This window comes from Amphiura filiformis, chromosome 9 (genome assembly GCF_039555335.1).
Source record: "Amphiura filiformis chromosome 9, Afil_fr2py, whole genome shotgun sequence".
Lineage (NCBI taxonomy): Eukaryota > Metazoa > Echinodermata > Ophiuroidea > Amphilepidida > Amphiuridae > Amphiura > Amphiura filiformis.
The window spans coordinates 44540213-44561585 of NC_092636.1; the positions used below are offsets into that span (position 1 = coordinate 44540213).

Below are 21373 nucleotides of genomic sequence, written 5' to 3' on the forward strand. Positions count from 1 at the left end.
CGACAGCTCGTAGTCTATTAATTAAGTTTTAGCCACGACTTAGCGAACAAGTTCTTTTATCTTCGCTTTTAGCACTTCTGATGTGACATATGCCCTCAATATGTGCGAGTAATGTTAATGCCAATAAGAAATCCAGGCCAGAAGAAATCCGACAAACACATCTTGTTGTTGCGCTGCTTTTCTCTGAAATAAACTTGCCCACTTTGTTCAAACTTCATCATCATGTGAAATGCTGCATTTTTTTTCCAAATGAAATCTAAATTGAGCGTTATCAATACATCTCATGTCATGGTGAGGCTTAAAATAATTTTGATAAGCTTAAAACTGAAAATTTTTAATATTTTGTTTTGTTTACTTTTTTTTTTATAATATAATACAATGTAGTACATGCGTGCTTGTAACATATAGACATAAACATGTTATATTAATATTATAAAGGTGTAAAGTATGAAAGATCTTTTTTTTACATTGTTTGAGTGAGAGTACGTAGTTAGTAGATCATTGTCAATGTAGATTGCCGTAAACCTTTGATAGGCTAGCTCACATCACACACTATAGGTGGCGCTATCCGTCCATAGGGAAGTGGAATGTGCATGTACGGTCCAAAAATGGCTTCACTGTGGGGCTCAATGGAGAAAATCACTAAAAATTAATTTTGACAACCAAAACCTAAGTGATGTTGACTTTATATGTTGGTACTGGCATGATACTGGATTCATAAACTATCACATAGTGCAATCCATGTTCCACCAAGTCGACGCTCGATTTAGCTCAAAAGCAATTTGTGTGTAAATCAAGACCATCCAAAGCAGCTTTTTTACAGTAAAGAATAGGAGGTCATCTGGGGTCACATACAGTAGTGTGCATTGTACATGTGCCTGCTGTCACAATTTCACACACAAAATTTTGGGCAATTTGATGACACCATTTGTCTGTAACTTCAAAAGTATATGCACTAGAAACATGATTGACCCCTTATTGTTTAGGTAATTCAATTATCTTTCAAATGAAAGAATTTTCAGCTAAAAATATTGAACTTCAAAATTTTATGAACATCCCTACCTTTGATGATCGATGAGAGGCTAATTACTACAAATTTCGAACATTTGAGGACTTTTAGTCTCTTAGCTTAGCCTTAGGATGTGCCAACACGGTGCCTGGACTCGACCATTAAATGTTAAAATGACTTGACTTGTTACAACTCTGCTACATTGTTTTATGTTTTGGCTAGTTTGAGTTACTACCATAAACGTTCGCCTAATGGCGCACCTGGGCTCCTTTTCCTTTGCCATTATAATTTCATGTACATGTATAAATAAAGAGCACCTCCTCTAAAATTTCCAACAAGAATTAGGGTATGTACCCTTATTTGCTGGTGGGATTGTTATGGGAGGGCACTTTTAGTTTGTGTCTAAAATTCTGGTTATGTCAAGGGAGCCCATAGCGCCATTAGGCGAACGTTTACGGTACATCTTGTAAAATGCTCACTGAACCAACAGGAAGCAACAGACGTCTAAAAAAAAGGTCAAAGCTGGTCATTCAATTTGAGAAAGTGCTGTGGTACAGCACGAAACATCACCTATTTTATACTGGATGTTTTAGAACAATGTAAATAAACTTTAAGCAAGTTGTTTTGGAAGTGGAGCCAACCTCATCTACTACCAGAAGCAAGCAGTGTCAGTGTCTTAGCTAACCACCCGTCTGGCCGTCATTTTAGACGGGGAGTTTGCTCCTGCGACGGGCAAAATTAATGCCTTTGACAAATGCTGCATTATAATTGTAGGTATTGACAAAGGCTGTTGATATTTGAACTCTTCGAACCCCCAAAGGGCTGTAGAGGTCTGGTAAATTAGGATAGGCATTTTTATTCGAATGACGGGCAAACATTACATTACAGGCATTTACATTACAGGCATTTATATAGCACATCTACATCAAGAACAATGGGCTTGGAAACACAGGAAACAACAGGAACAATCAACAATGGAATAAAAAGACAATTAATGCATAAATAACTGAGTTTTGAGAGACCTCTTAAAAGTGGATATGGAATCAGAGTTTCTGACAGACTTTGGGAGAGCATTATATATATCACATCATTTATTGAGCGCTATATCAAAAATTACCACAGCGCTGTACAATAGCAAATAACATGGTTAAAAACACAATAATATAGAATTATACAGCAAAAATAAATATCACTTACATGTACAACAATAATTATTAAAAAGCAACACGATAAATCATCAATAGACCATAACAACATGATTAAAATACAATTTTAAAAAACCCAAAGCAAATATAATGATAAAATAAATGTAGGCAAATACCAGACAGGGTCTAATTCTGCATAAAACCGGGCAACTTTATTTCTATAGATCTGTTGCGCATTCAAATTGCATTGTATTGCATCATAATTTCATTTGTGTCTATGCTAATTATGTTTACACAACATGAACTCACGTGTTTTAAAGCAAATTCGCCGATAATAGGTGATCAAAAGCGATCGGAATGTTACAAAAGTACAGATCGCATTCAGCTTACTTCATATGAGATGATCTTTGGAAAAATACGGCATAATTTGTCTTGGTGTTTGCGGAATGCCATGCAGTAAAATATTAATACGTTATGGCAATTCATGATTGACAACTAACAATCGGCGTGTCCTTCAGTATCCTCCACTGTCAATTTCTTATCCACTCACTAATCCTCACAAAAGCTTTGTGTTGATTACGTAATGTGTGGAGGCAAATTGCAATAAGTACAATGAAATAATGAGTAGAGGCGGGCTCCGAGGCGGGTTTCTTCTTCATCTTACGTAACAGTATTGTTCTCCAAAAAACCCGGAAGCTTGTCGTTTGGAGCTCTAGCTGAAATACAGCAAGATAATGTAAGATAGTAAATGTAAACCTGTATTTTAGCTAGAGTATCTCGAGCTAGCAAATACCAAGGATGCATATAAGGAACAAAACATATTGAGATGGAAAAAGGTGAGTTTTTAACAATTTCTTGAAAATATTGACTGAGGGTGAAAGGCGGATATGGAGGGGGAGCAAGTTCCAAAGGCGTGGGGCAGCAAGGGGTGCTGAGGACTGAAGTCTATTGCATCTAAAAATGACTCGAGCTGCCCTGTTTTGCAGTACTTGCAGCTTTTTTCTGTCCTTAGCTGAAATTCCAAACAACAGCGAGTTCGCATAATCCAGGCGGGATAGGATAAGCGAACGAACCAGGTGGTGACAGCTTTCAACCGTGATAAATCTCCTGATTCTATAGATGTTCCTCAAATGAAAGTTAACTGTTTTAACAACAGATTTCACATGGTCCTTCATAGACATAGTTTGGTCAAATACTACACCCACATTTTTGATTGTAGAAGATGGGGTGATATTTATATCATCAATTTTGAGAGAGACATCTTGCAGCTTTTTCAAGTTATGTGAGGATGCCGCAACAAAAAACTCAGTCTTAGAATTGTTGAGCTTGAGCATATTTATTGTCATCCACTCATAAATGTCCTTAATACATGTCGACAATTTGGCTAATGCTAATTCGCAGCTCCATCAGTTTTTGGATCAAATGCCAGATAAAGCTGAATGTCATCAGCATAAATGTGATAGGCAATGCCATGCTGACGAATGATTGCGCCAATATAGTTGGTATATAACACAAAAACAGCGGTCCGAGAACCGATCCTTGAGGTACTCCAAATTCCAGAGTATACTTGCTCGATGCTATGCATGCAGCATCACCGATTCTCAGCCTCCTCCGACACGGAGAGATCACCACCGATGGAAACACGAAAACTACGCCCCTGGAGGTAAGATTTAATCCACCTCAGCGCCATACCAGTTATGTTAAAAGTGGTTGATAAACAATCGAGCAGGATTTGGTGATCCACCGTGTCGAAGGCTGCTGAAAGATACAGTAGCACCACAAACACCGCATTGCCACGATCCATATCCGTCATGATGTCAGTTTTTACACGGAGCAATGCTGTTTCCGTGCTATGCTGCGCCCTATCGCCGATTGGAACTCCTCCTGAAGACCATGTGAGTGAAGGTGATCCTGTAATTGAACTGAGGCAATCTTCTCAATGATTTTTGAGTAGTACCTTATGTTGGAAACAGGGCGATAATTGTTCAAGACATTTTTGTCAAGGGTGGACTTCTTTAAAACAGGGCATACCACTGCTTCGCGAAGCTTAGAAGGAATTCACCACTACAAAAGATTTGTTAACAACTACCTCCAGAGCTTGACACATAATCTTGATATTATCTTTACACAACCACATCGGTAGTGTGTCTAACACACATGACTTATTAGAAGAAGCAAGAACTGTCTTTTCAATGTCTTCTGCACTCACAGGTTTGAAAGTATCAAATTGTTCAACATCAATAACTACATTGGAGTCAATAACACAATTATCATGATTTCTATCAGAAACCGAGATAGCTCGAGATACTCTAGCTAAAATACAGGTTTACATTTACTATCTTACATTATCTTGCTGTATTTCAGCTAGAGCTCCAAACGACAAGCTTCCGGGTTTTTTTGGAGAACAATACTGTTACGTAAGATGAAGAAGAAACCCGCCTCGGAGCCCGCCCTACTCATTATTTCATTGTACTTATTGCAATTTGCCTCCAAACATTACGTAATCAACACAAAGCTTTTGTGAGGATTAGTGAGTGGATAAGAAATTGACAGTGGAGGATACGAAGGACACGCCGATTGTTAGTTGTCAATCATGAATTGCCGCAACGTATTAATATTTTACTGCATGGCATTCCGTAAACACCAAGACAAATTATGCCGTATTTTCCCAAAGATCATCTCATATGAAGTAAGCTGAATGCGATCTGTACTTTTGTAACATTCCGATCGCTTTTGATCACCTATTATCGGCGAATTTGCTTGAAAACATGTGAGTTCATGTTGTGTAAACATAATTAGCATAGACAGATTAGACACAAATGAAATTACGATGCAATACAATGCAATTTGAATGCGCAGCAGATCTATAGAAATAACGTTGCCCGGTTTTATGCAGAATTAGACCCTGTCTGAACCGAGACAAGTTCTTGTCTTATCTTAGCAACCTTGTTGATGAAAAACTGAGCAAAGGAGTTGCTCAGTTCAGACATTGAATCACAACTGGGTAAAGATTTGACATTTTTGTTCAACAGTTTGTTCATTATACCAAACATATTCTTACAGTCAGAAAATTCAAGTTCATCATTGTAATATACCTCTTTCGCAGTTTGAATGAGTTTGTTAACAATATTGCACTGGTCGACATAAGCAACATGATTATCATTGGTTTTATTTTTTATGCCATTTATGTTCTAGTTTACTGACGCTTACACCTTGCATCATTAATTTCCTCATTGTACCAAGGAAAGCGTGGTCTCAAGCTTCGAGAACGTGTCTGAGGAGGTGCATGAGCATCAAGAACACAAGTAGTCGACGATTCAAGCTGCTCAAGCATCTCATCAACAGTACCTCGAAAGTCAATACCACCAACTGCTAAAGTTAAGTCACTAGAAAATACACATTTGTCCATTTTCTTAAAGTTCCTTACAGTAGATCTCAATTTTTGAGGAATGGGTTTAGCATAGTCAAAGACACAATCAACGATCTTATGATCAGAACCTAACGATGGTAATACACAGCAATTAGAAACCAATCTGTCCTCAATGCGCGATATGACTAAATCTAAAATATGTCCACTAATGTGCGTGGGTTCTTGAACATACTGGTGTAATCCATGTGCTGATAGGGTATCACAGAAACTGATGACTTCCGGTTTAGTAGGCTGATCTACATGGATGTTGAAATCTCCCAGAAATACAGTTTTGGCAGGAACAAGACACACATCATCAAGGAAACATTCAAATTCCTCTAAATATTGGCTGGTTTTGAAGCCATTTACTTTTGAGGGCGGAGGACGATATATGATGATAATTCTAAGACCAGTGTTTTTTACAACGATGATTGCATGTTCAAAATATGTTGTTTCATCAGATGTGTTGTTCAAGAGACTGATTTGTGTTTTGTGGATAACCCCAATACCACCATGTTTATCACCTTTATGCGTGGAAAGTTCATAAAAGAATAACCAGGCGGTAACATTTCTCCAATAACTACAGGGTCATCTTCTGCACGCCAGGTTTCAGTAATGACAAAGATATCTACATCATTTTCAATGATGTTGTCAGCGATAGCAATAGGTTTATTTCCAACAGATCTGGCATTCCACTGTCGAATATTCAATTTTCTATTATCATGTCTATTCAATTGGCGCAAATTGTTGGGATCAGCAGATACCTGACCGGGTTTATGAATTTCAGTTCTGTTATTAACAATTACGGGAATTCGATGAGAGTTCAAAGTTTTTGGTTTGCGCACACCTCTCCTTCCTCTTTTTATCCATCGTTTTCTTTTTGTGGGGTGTACAGATGAGTGGAAAGGACAGGCATGTTGGAGTAAGTTCATGGATTCCAAATGCCTACATAATTCCACAGAAATACCACAGTCTATTGCACTAGTGTCTAAACCTGGTGGTTTCAAATCTAATGAATGAAGAAAGTCCGATGTATAACAAACACGATCAATATTGGTATTGATGTTTAACAGATTTGTTTTGGTGTTGAACAGATGATCATCCATAGTGATTATACTGGTAGTATCGATCAGAAATCCAATGGAGGGTAAATACGGGATATGTATAATGTACAGTACATACCCATTCAACGGCAAGAGTTTGCATAAATATCATAGAAATTGCACAGAATCCGGACATAAAACTCACAAATTGATGCATCATATTCATCCTGGTATAGATCCCTCACATAAGTAAAAGTCATTTCATCACAAATACAATTGCACAGTTATAAATCAGTAAAAAATCACGGAGCGGTTGACGGAAGCGACCCGGTCAGGCGCTGCATCAACTCTGAAACTATGTTTCAGACTATGTAAAAAGCATTCCATGTTTTGGGAGCAGTATAATATGAGAAAGTGCGATTTGAAGCAGAATGTAGATGGCGTCTGGTATTTGGTACACTTAGTCGAGTGGCATCAGATGCTGAACGGAGACTTGATCGTGCTGGATGGTACAAATGCAGGCTAGATAACAAATAGTCTGGAGCGAGTCCGTGTACATGTAAACACTTAATTTTTAAGTCCGGGCAAACATCAATTTCTAACTAAGACTCTGACTAGCGTCCCCCACTCTCATCAGCCCTGACTGTGTTACACTTCAGCAAGGAGGTCTACATGTACAGGGTAATTTTCTTCTTCTTCTTTGTTATACTGCTTAACTTCCCAACGAAGAGATAACCCAAGCAGGGTTTGTACAAGGTACACCAAAACAAAATTCCTACCTTGATGCCACCATCTTCAGATACCCTAATTATGATCAACATGTTTAATGCCAAAATATACTGGGATATTTTTGTGTAGATGTATAAATATAATTAGTTGGTCATTTCAATTACATTACTGAGTTCCATTACTTTTGTTCCATCTCTTTACAGGTCCCTAATACATATATATGTAGCAATCACAGCAGACCAGTCATCTCATCATGATGGAGAATTCAACAACAAGTAATCAGCGGCACTCTAAGCCAGGTGTAGTAGTGGTGTCATTAACAGCTGCTACAGTGATAACATCCAGCATCATGGCAGTAGGTTTTGGCTTGGCAATTCTCCTAGCTGTTCTATTCAATTTTAAAGCAACAACTGCTACACACTGTAAGGTAAGAATCCTTGTATTTTACCGATACTAGTCCTGTCTAATATGTCTGTTTTCTATTACGGAAAATGTTTACTGTGTCGGATGTGAGTGGAGCAGTTATTTGGCTCCTTTCTGATCCACAAGGTGCTCCAGTTTACTGTGTCGGTTATGGGTGGACCAGTTGTTTGGCTCCTTTCTGATCCACACGGCGCTCCAGTTTACTGTGTCGGTTATGGGTGGACCAGTTGTTTGGCTCCTTTTTGATCCACACGGTGCTCCAGTTTACTGTGTCGGTTATAGGTGGACCAGTTGTTTGGCTCCTTTCTGATACCCACGGTGCTCCAGTTTACTGTGTCAGTTAATGGGTAGACCAGTTGTTTGGCTCCTTTCTGATCCACACGGTGCTCCAGTATACTGTGTCGGTTATGGGTGGACCAGTTGTTTGGCTCCTCTCTGATCCATACGGTGCTCCAGTTTACTGTGTTGGTTATGGGTGGACCAGTTGTTTGGCTCCTCTCTGATCCATTAAGGCGCTGCAGTTTACTGTGTTGGTTATAGGTGGACCAGTTATTTGGCTCCTTTCTGATCCACACAGCGCTCCAGTTTACTGGGTCAGTTAATGGGTGGACCAGTTGTTTGGCTCCTCTCTGATCCATACGGTGCTCCAGTTTACTGTGTCGGTTATGGGTGGACCAGTTGTTTGGCTCCTCTCTGATCCATACGGTGCTCCAGTTTACTGTGTTGGTTATGGGTGGACCAGTTGTTTGGCTCCTCTCTGATCCATTAAGGCGCTGCAGTTTACTGTGTCGGTTATAGGTGGACCAGTTATTTGGCTCCTTTCTGATCCACACAGCGCTCCAGTTTACTGTGTTGGTTATGGGTGGACCAGTTGTTTGGCTCCTCTCTGATCCATTAAGGCGCTGCAGTTTACTGTGTTGGTTATAGGTGGACCAGTTATTTGGCTCCTTTCTGATCCACACAGCGCTCCAGTTTACTGGGTCAGTTAATGGGTAGACCAGTTGTTTGGCTCCTCTCTGATCCATTAAGGCGCTGCAGTTTACTGTGTTGGTTATAGGTGGACCAGTTATTTGGCTCCTTTCTGATCCACACGGCGCTCCAGTTTACTGTGTCGGTTATGGGTGGACCAGTTGTTTGGCTCCTCTCTGATCCATAAAGCGCTCCGGTTTACTGTGTCGGTTATGGGTGGATCAGTTGTTTGGCTCCTTTTTGATCCACACGGTGCTCCAGTTTACTGTGTCGGTTATAGGTGGACCAGTTGTTTGGCTCCTTTCTGATACCCACGGTGCTCCAGTTTACTGGGTCAGTTAATGGGTAGACCAGTTGTTTGGCTCCTCTCTGATCCATAAGGCGCTCCAGTTTACTGTGTTGGTTATGGGTGGATCAGTTATTTGGCTCCTTTCTGATCCACACGGTGCTCCAGTTTACTGTGTCGGTTATGGGTGGATCAGTTATTTGGCTCCTTCTGATCCACACGGTGCTCCAGTTTACTGTGTCGGTTATGGGTGGATCAGTTGTTAGGCTCCTTTCTGATCCATACGGTGCTCCAGTTTACTGTGTCGGTTATGGGTGGATCAGTTGGTTTTGAAGGTTCATTATATCAAATCCAGTAGTAAAAGATGGTATATTTACTCACGTATTCAGTGATGTTTCTATGATAATCTATCATCTTCCTCAGACTGGCAACCCATACCACTGCTCACTGTCCTCTTGGCGAACGCCATAGGGGGCGTGGTGATGAGTTGGTCAAAGATGTTATGTAACTTGTAGGCCCCCTCGTCTTTATTGAGAATATTGTCACCTCTCCTCCTAATCCAGATAGCTTCCTTAAGCCATCTAGTAGTTTTGTCCGACTCTCTGTCTATAACTTTTGCCTGATCCCATTCAATGTTGTGGTTTGTGCCCACAACATGGTCGATGATAGCAGATTTGTGTTGATCCGCGATGGAGGATTTGCGAGTCGCCCTGGTGTATTGCTTAAGTTCAAACTTTTGCACCTCCTTTTGACGTTCCTGGAGTCTTACACCAAATGAGGGTCCCGTTTCACCAATGTATGATTTTGGGCAATCCGCACATGGGATTTCGTAAACTGCTTCAGCTTTTTGAAGGGGGTCTAATTTGTCCTTTGGGTGGACTAACATATTGCGTAATGTTCTATGTGGTTTGCTGGCTGTTGAGAAACCGTGTTTCCGAAAAACACGTGATACGCGTTCTGTAAGCCCCGCAACATAAGGGCCAACAAGGCCTTTGGACTTATCAGCTTCGTTGGTCTTAGTGGTTTTCTTAGGTTTAGGATTGTTTTTGTCATGTTTGACTTTTTTCACAGCCCAGTCGGGGTAGCCACACAATGACAAGGCTTTGTGGATATGTTGCTCTTCACGCACTTTGTCATCCTCCTCTGTGACAATGGTATCACTTCTATCTAACAAGGTCCTGATAACACCAAGTTTCTGGTGGAGCAGGTGATCGGAAGTGAACTGCAGATACTGGTCAGTATGAGTACTTTTCCTGTATATGCAGAGTTTAACCGAACCGTCAGGTTTCCTTATTATGAGAGTGTCAAGAAAGGGTATTTTCCTTCGTTTTCCTGTTCATATGTAAATTTGATGCTGCTGGAGGATCTGTCTTATTAAGATGATCTGTGAGATTGTCAACTTCACCCTTGCGAATAATTTCTAGGACGTCATCGACGTATCTCTTCCACATGCGGGGACGGCAAGTTATGGGAGCTGTAGAAATGGCCTTTTCTTCAAGCCATTCTATGAAGATGTTGCAGCCTATTGGACTCAGAGGGCTCCCCATAGCCATACCAAAACATTGGATCAGTTGTTTGGCTCCTTTCTGATCCATACGGTGCTCCAGTTTACTGTGTCGGTTATGGGTGGATCAGTTGTTTGGCTCCTCTCTGATCCATACGGTGCTCCAGTTTACTGTGTCAGTTAATGGGTAGACCAGTTGTTTGGCTCCTCTCTGATCCATACGGTGCTCCAGTTTACTGTGTCGGTTATGGGTGGATCAGTTGTTTGGCTCCTTCTGATCCACACGATGCTCCAGTTTACTGTGTCGGTTATAGGGGTGTGATTTTCGGGTAATTTTGTGCCCGGGTACCCGGCGCATTTTTCGGGCGGGTAACCGGGTACCCGAAATTGCAACGACAACAAAAATAAATAAAAATTCAATGCATTTTGATATCATTAATAGAGTATGACATGAAAAGACTCAGTACACCGGTCGATCTTACCGTTTCCGATGTTGATTAAGATACTTCTTGCATCGATCCCGAGATGCGGAAAAAACCAATAGTCATTTTGTCCCACATAAATGAATAAATAACAAAAAACCCGATCCCCGAGTGGACTCACCCATCCGGTGACGTCACACACGATAATCACCTTATCCTCCTTGGTTTCTAGATGAGATAGACGTGTGGATTTTTCTTTGCCAACGCTAAGTATCATTACTGAACCAAAGGATTTAGATATACAGTTTGTTTGTTACACCTGAGGTAAAAACCAACCAGTATAGCACGCTAGGAGATAGTTTTGACGACATTTTTCGCTAGAAAAGTGACAAAACGATCCAAAAACTTAGCTTGTATGAGTGTTTCCGTTCAGATATCACGGGACACGCGTTTTCAAAATGGACGCCCTTTGGGCCCATTTTATTTTTGTTCTCACGTAAAACAACTATAGCAGACTAGTAAGTTACAATAGATGTTTGTACAGTACTGTGTATACATGTATGGTGAGTGATTATCGCTATGTTTATGGTGTGCTCTATCGTTATATCTTTCAGTACGCTGCGTCTGATGACGAAGTTACTGCTAAGAGTTCGGTGGGTTTCCGAAGGGACCAGCCTGACAAATCTATAGAAAAAGGTTTTCAGTTTTTCATCCCTTTGTATATATATTTTTATATCATACCACTACATCTGCGACAGCCACTGTGCGTGTGGGTCTGCTTATTGGGCTTGAGCTTGTGTTCGGGGGTAGTGCTGTACGCTCCCCGATTACTACAACATGTCCAGGCCTTGTCAATCCTGCCCTTCCCTTGTGGCAGAGTGGGACCCACATCCACTCTGCTACACCCATAGGGATTGTTCTAAATTTAATAAGTGTGCATCTTTTGCATAGGCTTATCGGACGTACATTTCAAGATTTAGAAAGTAGCGCTGCTTGGGACTTCGACACAGACAGAAAATGAAGACCAAGAAACAGAAGGCTACAGGTAAGGTTGATATGGTAGGTACTAGCGCGGCCGGCAAGGGCCACGCTAAGGTAACCTCTGGGGCTCAGGTCCCGGGCAAGCAGGCGGACCCTCCGGGGACTGCTAGCGAGCCCGAAGGCCTAGCAGCCAGCGAAAGCACTGACAAACCGTCTAAGCTAGTAGCAGGCAGCAGGGCGGTACTTGCCCTAACAGGCGAGTACCAGTCTACCAGTGAGATCTCTAGCGAAGTTTCTTGCAGGTGGACACCCGTCTATTGCTGGCAAACGAGCGGGTCTAGCACCCGCGAAGTAGCCGGTGATGGACAGTATGCCAAGGGTACCCGGCTTGCCTGGGCTGAATCTAGCATACAGCGTGCGAACGGACCTCCGGCTTGCCTCGGCCGGTCTGTAGCACGCAGCATGCCAGTGGAACCCCGGCTTGCCTGGGTTGATCCACGACACGCAGCACGCCTTTCGTTCCCCACAAGGGTCGAATGAAAGCGTGCATGGGTTTAGCAGAGACGATACCGGGGCTAACGCTTGGGTGTAGTCTTAGCAGAACCAACTGGGGTTGTCACACGGCAGCGTTCCATGGCGGGACCGCCGAGTGATGCCCTGGGCCTTGGAATGGCTGCCGGCTGTCCTTCGGGACTGGCTAGCGGCTATACCGGGTTGGGCTCGCAGTCTCTCACGGGACAGCGACCCAAGTGCAAGCGGTGGCAGCTACCGAGACGAGCTACGGCTCGACTTCAGTGGTAGCCACTATGCATCGCCGCCCATAGCTGCCGTGAGTGGTCCGCCACACACAGCGACCTTGGGCGAGGCTCAAGAGGTTAGGGTAGGTAGTTTGAACAGCCTGGCTGATCAACAACCCACTTATGTCCTCGAGAGCCAGCAGAGCGTGGGTGATCCATTACAGTCAATGGGTCAATTACCCTCTTATGATCGATCATCTATTCAGCAGAGCATGGCTCCATTGATTGATACTGCCTATTCAGGTAGCGAGGTGACTGATCGGGGGTATACACGCTCAGCTACCCGTGATACTAGGCAAGCTCCTTCTAGCCAAGGGACAGCCAGTATAGCGGGGTACCCATACACACGGCTTGATCCTCTAGCGGGGAACGCTGTGAGGCATGGGTACAGTGGTACGCAGCCGGGAGCCCTACCGGGCACCTACGCTACAACCACGCAGGTACCGCAGTACTCGTCCTGGTTGCCACAGTCTCTGTGGCAACAGGGGGGGGGAGGCGGTACGGTTACTGCCGTTCCATGGGGTTTCCCTGGTGGCGGATCCTTTCAGGGTCAGCTACCGACAGGGTATGCCCCGTGGTACCCGCCGCAGGGTGGTTTCTTCCACGGTCTAGCACCGTGGCAAGTGCCGCCTAGCGATGGGCAAGCAGTACCACCAGCTGTTACCCAGGCTGGGCGGCGAGTGGCTAACCCTGATACAGCTCAGGGTAGGCCGCACGCTGCTATGGCTAGGGCGACAGCAGCGAGAGCGTCACGGATCCCGGGTGCTATGGCTAGCATCTCGGGGTCTGGCGGAGTACTCCCTCTTCTGCTGGTGTTCAGTTGGCTAGCCACACGGTGGCGACACCTCCTGTCCACCTTCAGATGCCCGTCGTCAGATCTCTTCCTCATCAGAGAGTGAGTCAGAGTCTGAAGGCGAGGGAAAGGAGTCGGAAGATGAAACCAGTAGCGACTCGACTCACAGTCTGATGAGGCTGTGCAGGTAGCTTCAGGTATCCTTCCCCGCTTCCCGTGAGGAACTCGCTAGCAATGGTCTGCCTGGGACACCGCTGAGGTGATGAGCCGGGTGGCCCCAGGTTTGGGCCTGGCTTTCTCTCAGGAGGAGTCCATTCAGGAGGACCAGGGCATCTTTCAGTAGGATGCCCAGCTAGCGCGTCCACACAAGGGTCGCCTGCACTTGCATTCCCGGCGGACCTCAAGGGTAGGTTTCAGAGGGCTGTCAGGCTCGCTGGAGCTTCGACGCCGCGTGCTTGCACGCTTCCACTGCGTGTTTCGCAGGGAGGACTACTGAAACCTACCTCAGGGTCCCTGACATGGATCCAGATCGTTGCCAGCGCCTGCCGCTGCGGCCAAGGCGCACGGGTCGCTCTCCCCAGTGGGAGGAGGAGCTAAAGCTCATAGATAAGCGAGCGTGAGTCTCTAGCGTCGCTACCACGCTTGCCGAGCACCTCGGTAGGAAGGTAGCGAACGACCACGGGGCAACGTCGGAACTCTTCCGCGAGGTTAATCTGTTAGCGGTGCTAACAGCTAACCTCAACGAGAGTTCTATGGGCCTAGCCCATAGGATGTCATCTCGCCGGGAGAATGCCTGTCTGTCCCTCCAGTCAACTTATGGCTCCGACTTTGCTGGAGCAATGAAGAAGTCAGACTCGGTGGGACAGGGGCTGCTCTTTGGACAGGCCTTTTGCGCTACGGTAGAGGACCGGGCAAAGAAGGCCACCAATGAGAGCACTCTGAAGAAGTCAGAGGCTGCCCTGACCAAGGGAAGGGCAGTAAAGCGAAGAAGAAGCACAAGAAGAAAAAGTCTTCTAAGCGTTCTTCAGCGCCAGCTCCGGCTTCAGCAGGACGCGCACCACAGACTACACCCGAGCCGAGGCTACTCCAGCACCTCCCAAAAAACTGGGAAGCGCAAGAGTAGTGCTGGATCTTATGGCAAGCCCCCAAGAAGAGCCGTTCTTCTAAGGGTGGCAAACCAGATCGGTCCTGAGGGCACGGCGGTCGACAGTCCATGCCGCCAGGCCTTGGCCTTCCCACAGGGGATTCCCCTGTGGGCGGCCGCTCATTGCATTACGCCCAGAGATGGCATGCCATCTCACCGGGCGCCTGGGTATTGTCAGTGGTCAGTGGGGGGTACAGGCTGGAATTTACCAGCCACCCCTCGTGCGCCTGCACGATTCAGAGGTCCACGGTAGTGCCGCCAGACGGCCCCAGCGTCCGGGCACTACTGTCAGAGGTCACTCAGCTTCTCACGAAGCAAGCGATTGTCCCGGTCTACCCCCCCTTTCACCAAGGGGTTTTGGAGCACATTTTTCTGGCTCCAAAGAAGACCGGCGATTGAGGCCATTCTGAACCTCAAGCCGTTGAACGAGTTCATCAGGCCCACGAGCTTCAGAATGCCAAGAGGTTCGGTGCTAGCCTGCCCCATCAAGGGTATGTGGGCGGCATCGCTAGATCTCTCGGACGCATATCTGCATGTTCCGATCGCACCTCAAGATCAGAGGTTTCTACGCTTCAAGGTACAGGGTCAAACTTACCAGTTTCGATGCCTGCCATTCGCTTGTCCACCTCCCCAGAGTGTTTACACTCCTGGTCAGGGCGGTGGCAGCGCACCTGAAGCGCAGGGGAGTCAACATGTGTTGCTACCTGGACGATTGGTTCATTTACGGACGCACCCCCCTGGAGCACACAGTGTCTCGTGGAGTTAGTAGTCCGTACGGTGCGGGACCTGGGATTTCTGATCAACGACAAGAAATCCAATTTGGTCCCGACGCAGACACCACTATTCTTAGGGGCCCAGATCAACCTCAAGGAGGGGATCGCGGCGCCCTCACCCGAGAGGGTGACGAACATGGCGAGGTGTGCCCGACTCTTGGCCGAGTCAGAGGGGGCACCCGCTGTGGCATGGATGAAGGTTTTGGGCCTTATGGCCAGTATGGTAGACCTCGTACCGCACTGCCGCTTTCACATGAGGCCTATACAACTACACCTTCTAGCCTTTTACAGGCCCAGTCGTCACCCAATATCCCTCGCGTTTCCGAGATCGCGCGAGAGGAACTCTGGTGGTGGACCCATCAGCCCAATTTGACTCAAGGTGTCAGGTTTCCTGCACCAGCGGTGCGTCACGTAGTGACGACCGACGCATCAAAGCTGGGCTGGGGGGGCCACATCCACGGGGACTCAGTCTTGGGCCTATGGTCGGCCACGGAGACGGAGTTCCATATCAACCTTCTCGAACTTTGGGCAGTGGAGAGAACTCTCCAGCATTTCGAGAAGGTGATCGTGGGATCTCATATCGTTGTCCAAACAGACAACACAACTGTGGTGGCCTACCTCAACAGACAAGGGGGCACCAGGTCACCACGGTTGTGCCTGCACGCACTTTTCGCCTGATAGGGTGGTGCAAGGCCAGGCAGATTACGTTGAGAGCGATGCACATAGCGGGAGTCACCAACATCCTCGCGGACGATCTGTCACGAGGAAAGGTGTCGGGACCTACAGAATGGTCCCTTGCTCCGCAGGTCGCCCAGACGATCTTCGAGGGGATGTACCACCCCTCGATAGATTTGTTCGCATCTCATCGCAATCATCAGCTGCCGGTGTACTGCTCGAGGGTCGCAGACCCACAGGCATTCGCCGTGGGCGCTCTGTCCGTAGACTGGGAGGAATGACTGCTTACGCTTTCCCCGATCTCACTGCTCGCAAGGGTAGTGACCAAGATCGGGAGGGAGGATTGCAACGCCATTCTGATAGCACCGTTCTGGCCAAACACCTGTGGTTTCGACCGATGGTGGATGAGTACTCCCGAGTTACCAAATCTACTCCGGATGCCCGGAGGAGAGGTACCAAGTCTACCACTAGAGCACCTGCAGTTAGCTGCATGGCCCTTATCAGGAACGTCGGCGGAGGGAGGCTTTTCATCAGAAGCTGCTTCTCTCATCGCCGGGGTAGACGAGAGTCTACCCTCCGTGACGTATAGTCAGCGCTTTGGCTCCCTACTACGCATGGTGCGATGAGAGAAATACATCTCCCACTAGAGCCCCTGTGCCTCTAGTGGCAGATTTTCTGACAGAAAAGTTCAGGTCAGGACTTCAGCAGGCAACGATAGCCAACTACAAGTCAGCCATTCTCTCGATTCATCGGGATTTGAAGACGGGTCGACTATCAATTCAGATGGGTCCCTAAGTCTTCTTCTCGACGGTATGTTCAACGAGCGCCGCCCGAAAGGAAGGTGGTCCCTCCATGGGACCTCAACACAGTCTTGGAGTATATTAAGGGTCCCCTTTGAGCCCCTGTCAAAAGCGACCCTTAAATACGCCACTCTTAAGGCGGCCTTTCTTCTGGCGTTGGCTTTCGGACGGCGCTGCTCGGAGTTGCACGCAGTCTCAAGTCAGCCTCCGTATTTACTAACAACGGAGCGACGCTGTTTCTTCGCCCGGATTTCCTTGCAAAAATGAGCGGTACATTCCGACACTCGCCTCTTCCTACCCAGTATTGGGCAGGGTTCAATCAATAGTCAAGACAGGTTGTGGTGCCCGGTGAGGGCGCTACAGCACTACCTTGGCCGAACACAAACCTTAAGAGGGGCTCATGACCGCTTATTTATCACCCACGCTGAACCGCACGGTCCAGCCGCTAAGCAGACTCTGGCACGGTGGCTGGTCCAGGTGTTGGTGGACTCGGGGCGGCAAAAGACGCCGCCCCAAGGCCCACTCAACCAGATCTATCTCATCATCGTGGGCCTACCATAGGGGGGTCCCCATTGAGGAGATTTGTCAGGCTGTGTCCTGGAAGAACCCGTCGTCCTTTTCCACGGTTTACTACAAAAACGTAAGCCAACGACCAGGCGATAAGTTCACCAGGGCAGTTCTTGGGAGATAACATGGTGGTTGGGTACCAGGTGTTTTTCAGACAGTCAGAATTCCAACATGGTAAGAACCAGTGTTTCTATTCTTAACCACTGCACTTTCAGTTCAGGGTTTTTGTCTGTTCACGTAGTCTTTCTGTTTCCCGGCCGTGAGGGGGGGAAATAGTTTGACCTCGCGATTACCATGCTACCCACTCCCGATCCTTATCAGATGCTGGCCAATCTTGTACCTCCATCCGTCGGTTACTTGCTAGATCGATCTTTCAGATGTTGATGCAAGAAGTATCTTAATCAACATCGAACGGTAAGATCGACCGGTGTACTGAGTCTAGTCCCAAACAAAAATGTTTGGTAGACTCATAACCGTGCGATCTTACCTTTCGATGTTGATTATCTCGACCCCGCCGCCCCTACAAGTTTGGCCGAGTAGGGGCTGCCCAAGTCGGATAAGGGCTGATTATCGTGTGTGACGCCACCGGATGGGTGAGTCCACTCGGGGATCGGGGTTTTGTTATTTATTCATTTATGTGGGACAAAATGACTATTGGTTTTTCCGCATCTCGGATCGATGCAAGAAGTATCTTAATCAACATCGGAAAGGTAAGATCGCACCGGTTATGAGTCTACCAAACATTTTTGTTTGGGACTACTATGTATCAATTTTCAGATTAAAAACACAAAATAATGTGCAAAATTCTATTTTTTTTTTTTTTTTTAGGTCAACCATGATCCTAGCATTTAGGTCTAGGTCCAGAGACACTACATAACCGAAAAAAAACTTTGAAAAAAAAATTTAAAAAAAAATAAAAATACGGTGCTCCAGTTTACTGTGTTGGATATGGGTGGACCAGTTATTTTAGCTCCTCTCTGATCCACATGGCACTCCAGTTTACTGTGTTGGAGATGGACCTGCTATTTAGCTCCTTTTCTGATCCACACGGCACTCAAGTTTACTGTGTCGGATATTGTACTGTATAATGTATAAAAGGAATATTACAAGGTATACCAAAACATGCACAGATTACTCAATGTTCTAGAGTATGCCCATGCCCCATTCCATATGAGACAACCAAATATGCTCATGTACCAAGAAAAGGCAACACATGGAGGAACAAAAAACTTGAGCTCACGGACTGGGATGAGGACAACTCTGAACGCAATATTAATTTTATGTTTTTGTAAGTATTAAAAACCATTCTGATAAACCTGGTACAAAGTTCATATAAAAATACAATAACAACCAAAAATGTAAAATATTCTTTTCCTCTCACTACAGGTAGTCAACTACTTGCCATCCATTAGTGCTGCCATTGCCAAGCCACCTTCATCCTATGTATGGCGTTTTGTCATTACAATAACAGCAGTGCAGAGGTTTGCAGCCGTAAGATTTCACTATTTACAGTACTCCAAGGTGGCGTCCAAACGATCAATGTATCCAGTACTATGTCGACTCTGCTTTCTGTGTGAGCTGATTGAAATTCTTGCCCTAGTTGGACTGACATGTATTTCTTCGAATGAAAATACAAGTGAGTGTAAAGATATAGATGGTGGTTATTGTCAGTGGTGTAGCAGGGGGTGGTGAAAGGCTAGGGGGTCAGGCTCCCCCTGCTCATCATGCACCATTGGTGCATCGATGGTGCCTGGTGAAAGAAAATTAGGGGTCAACAATCAGGGGATTAGCTTAGAAATTGAGGTTTGCCCATCATTTGATTGACCTTTGACATTTACCACACTTCTACAGCCCATTGGTGGTTTAAATATGTGTTGCTATGGCCTTGTTTTGCAAATCTGGTCTACTAAAAAGGTCAACAGGCTTTCTCAACACCAACTTTTATAATTTTGCATCTTTCAAAGGCATTAAAAATGCCCGTCCCAGGAGCAAACTTCACGTCTAAAATGCCGGGCAGACGGGTGGCTAGTTAAGACACTGTCAACAATTTACAATTACATGTGTACCGGTTGTACGGGGGGAAGAACATAACACATGTTGCTAAAGTCTGTGATTTACACACATTTCAGATAGATAGATAGATAGATAGATAGATAGAAATCTTTCTTTATTGAGGGTAAAAGAGCTTTAGTGACAAGCACTGCTTTCCAAGCAGGCCCTCATACAAAGTACATTATAATATATACAGACATAATTAAAATTTACACAAGATGTACACATTAAAAATTTTAAAAAAAGTATCAAGTTACTAGAAATACAACAAAAAAGTTATGTGATAATAATGAAATTGAATGAAAATTACAATATACTCAAGGATAAACTTTTCAAACAGGATTTTGGTAAACTTTTGATTTGAATTGGCCTATTGAAATATTCTCCAACTCTGCTCTAACTACCGGAGATAAATTATTCCATGCATAGGCTGCTCTCACATGAAATGTACGTAGCCCTGAATTTGATTTAAATTTTGGCACAATCAATGTATTTGTACTATGATTTCTAGTTTGGTGGGTATGGATATCATGTACAAAGTTAAATTGAGAAGATAAGTATGATGGACTTAAGTTCCTTAAGCATTTCCAAATGAGCAATAATAATTGATTATGCCATCTATTATCTAGTTTAAGCCACTGAAGTGTTTCCATCAATTCATTTATTGGCGTTCTAATATCTGCAGAAAGTATTGATCTGGCCAAATTATTATGAAGAACCTGTAATTTGTTATGAAATTCAATTGAAAAATTTGACCAAACTGTGCTTCCATAGTCAAGGTGAGGAAGAACAAGGGCATTTGATAACATTACAGTGGTATGGAATGGAAGAAAGTGTTTTACACGCCTTATAATACCAGTTCTTTTTGAAACATTCTTACACATATAATCAACATAAGCTGACCAGGACAAGTTGCAGTCAAATTTTACACCTAGATACTTAAATTCATCAACTCTTTCAATAATGTTACTATTATAGATAAGTTGAATTTCACTGAACCTTTCAAGCTTATGTTTTGTGCCAAATATCATAAATTTAGTTTTGTCAACATTTAAAGTGAGTTTGTTAGCTTTGAACCAATCAGCTACTTTACTTAGACATGACTCTAATTGCATTTGAAGATCAGAAACAGTCTTAGCTTTGCACATTAATGATGTGTCATCAGCATACATAACAGTTTTACAATTGAATACCTGAGTGGAAGAAGGGCCCAACTCCATGAAAACTGTTTTTGAGATATTAAGAAAAAACTTAATATTTGGAAAAGTTTTATAGGCAGAATGTTTTCACCTTCATGGGACCTTTAATACATGAACATACAATATTACATACATTCGAAATTTTATATGATGTTTCCATGGAAACGGTACAGCTCTTTATACGATCTGGAGTTGGGCCCTTCTTCCACTAATATACTGCAAGTGCCAGTTCCGTAAGCAGATGTGTTATAAATAGCTACAGAAATTTGGTAATTATCCATTAATTGCACAAGTAGAAGCATGTAATATGTTAGCAAGAAAGTTTATTGTAGTGAAAAGCAGATTTCATGGATGAACAAAATTCCTCTTTATCCCAATATTTGTGGAAGAAGGGCCCAACTCCATGGAGTTGGGCCTTTCTTCCATGAAAACCATGATTAAGTGTACGTGGAAGACTATTTAGAGTTTGGATTTTGGCTCATCTTTCACACACAAGGAAGAACAGTCTGCTGGCAATAAAATGCTGGGTCTAACTCATTTTTGTAAAAAAATTGGAGTTGGGCCCTTCTTCCACTCAGGTATTCAATTACAACCAACAACATCAGGCAGGCAATTGACAAAAATTATGAATAATAATGGGCCTAGTATAGAGC

At 44.5% G+C, this 21373-nt stretch overlaps 1 protein-coding gene across 2 annotated transcripts in view; it reads left to right on the plus strand.

Moving 5' to 3' along the window:
- The first annotated feature begins 112 nt into the window (after window positions 1-112).
- Window positions 113-21373, plus strand: part of LOC140161037 (post-GPI attachment to proteins factor 2-like) — a 37621-nt gene continuing 16360 nt past the window's right edge. Inside the window, exons 1-3 of one of the 2 annotated variants that reach the window (XM_072184417.1) lie at window positions 113-291; window positions 7539-7762; window positions 18856-19105. In XM_072184417.1, coding sequence (XP_072040518.1) covers window positions 7589-7762; window positions 18856-19105 — 424 coding nt within the window. In that variant the 5' untranslated portion in view covers window positions 113-291; window positions 7539-7588. Of the gene's footprint in view, window positions 292-7114; window positions 7288-7538; window positions 7763-18855; window positions 19106-21373 lie in introns of those variants that run through there. The other variant, XM_072184418.1, reaches the window with a different exon arrangement.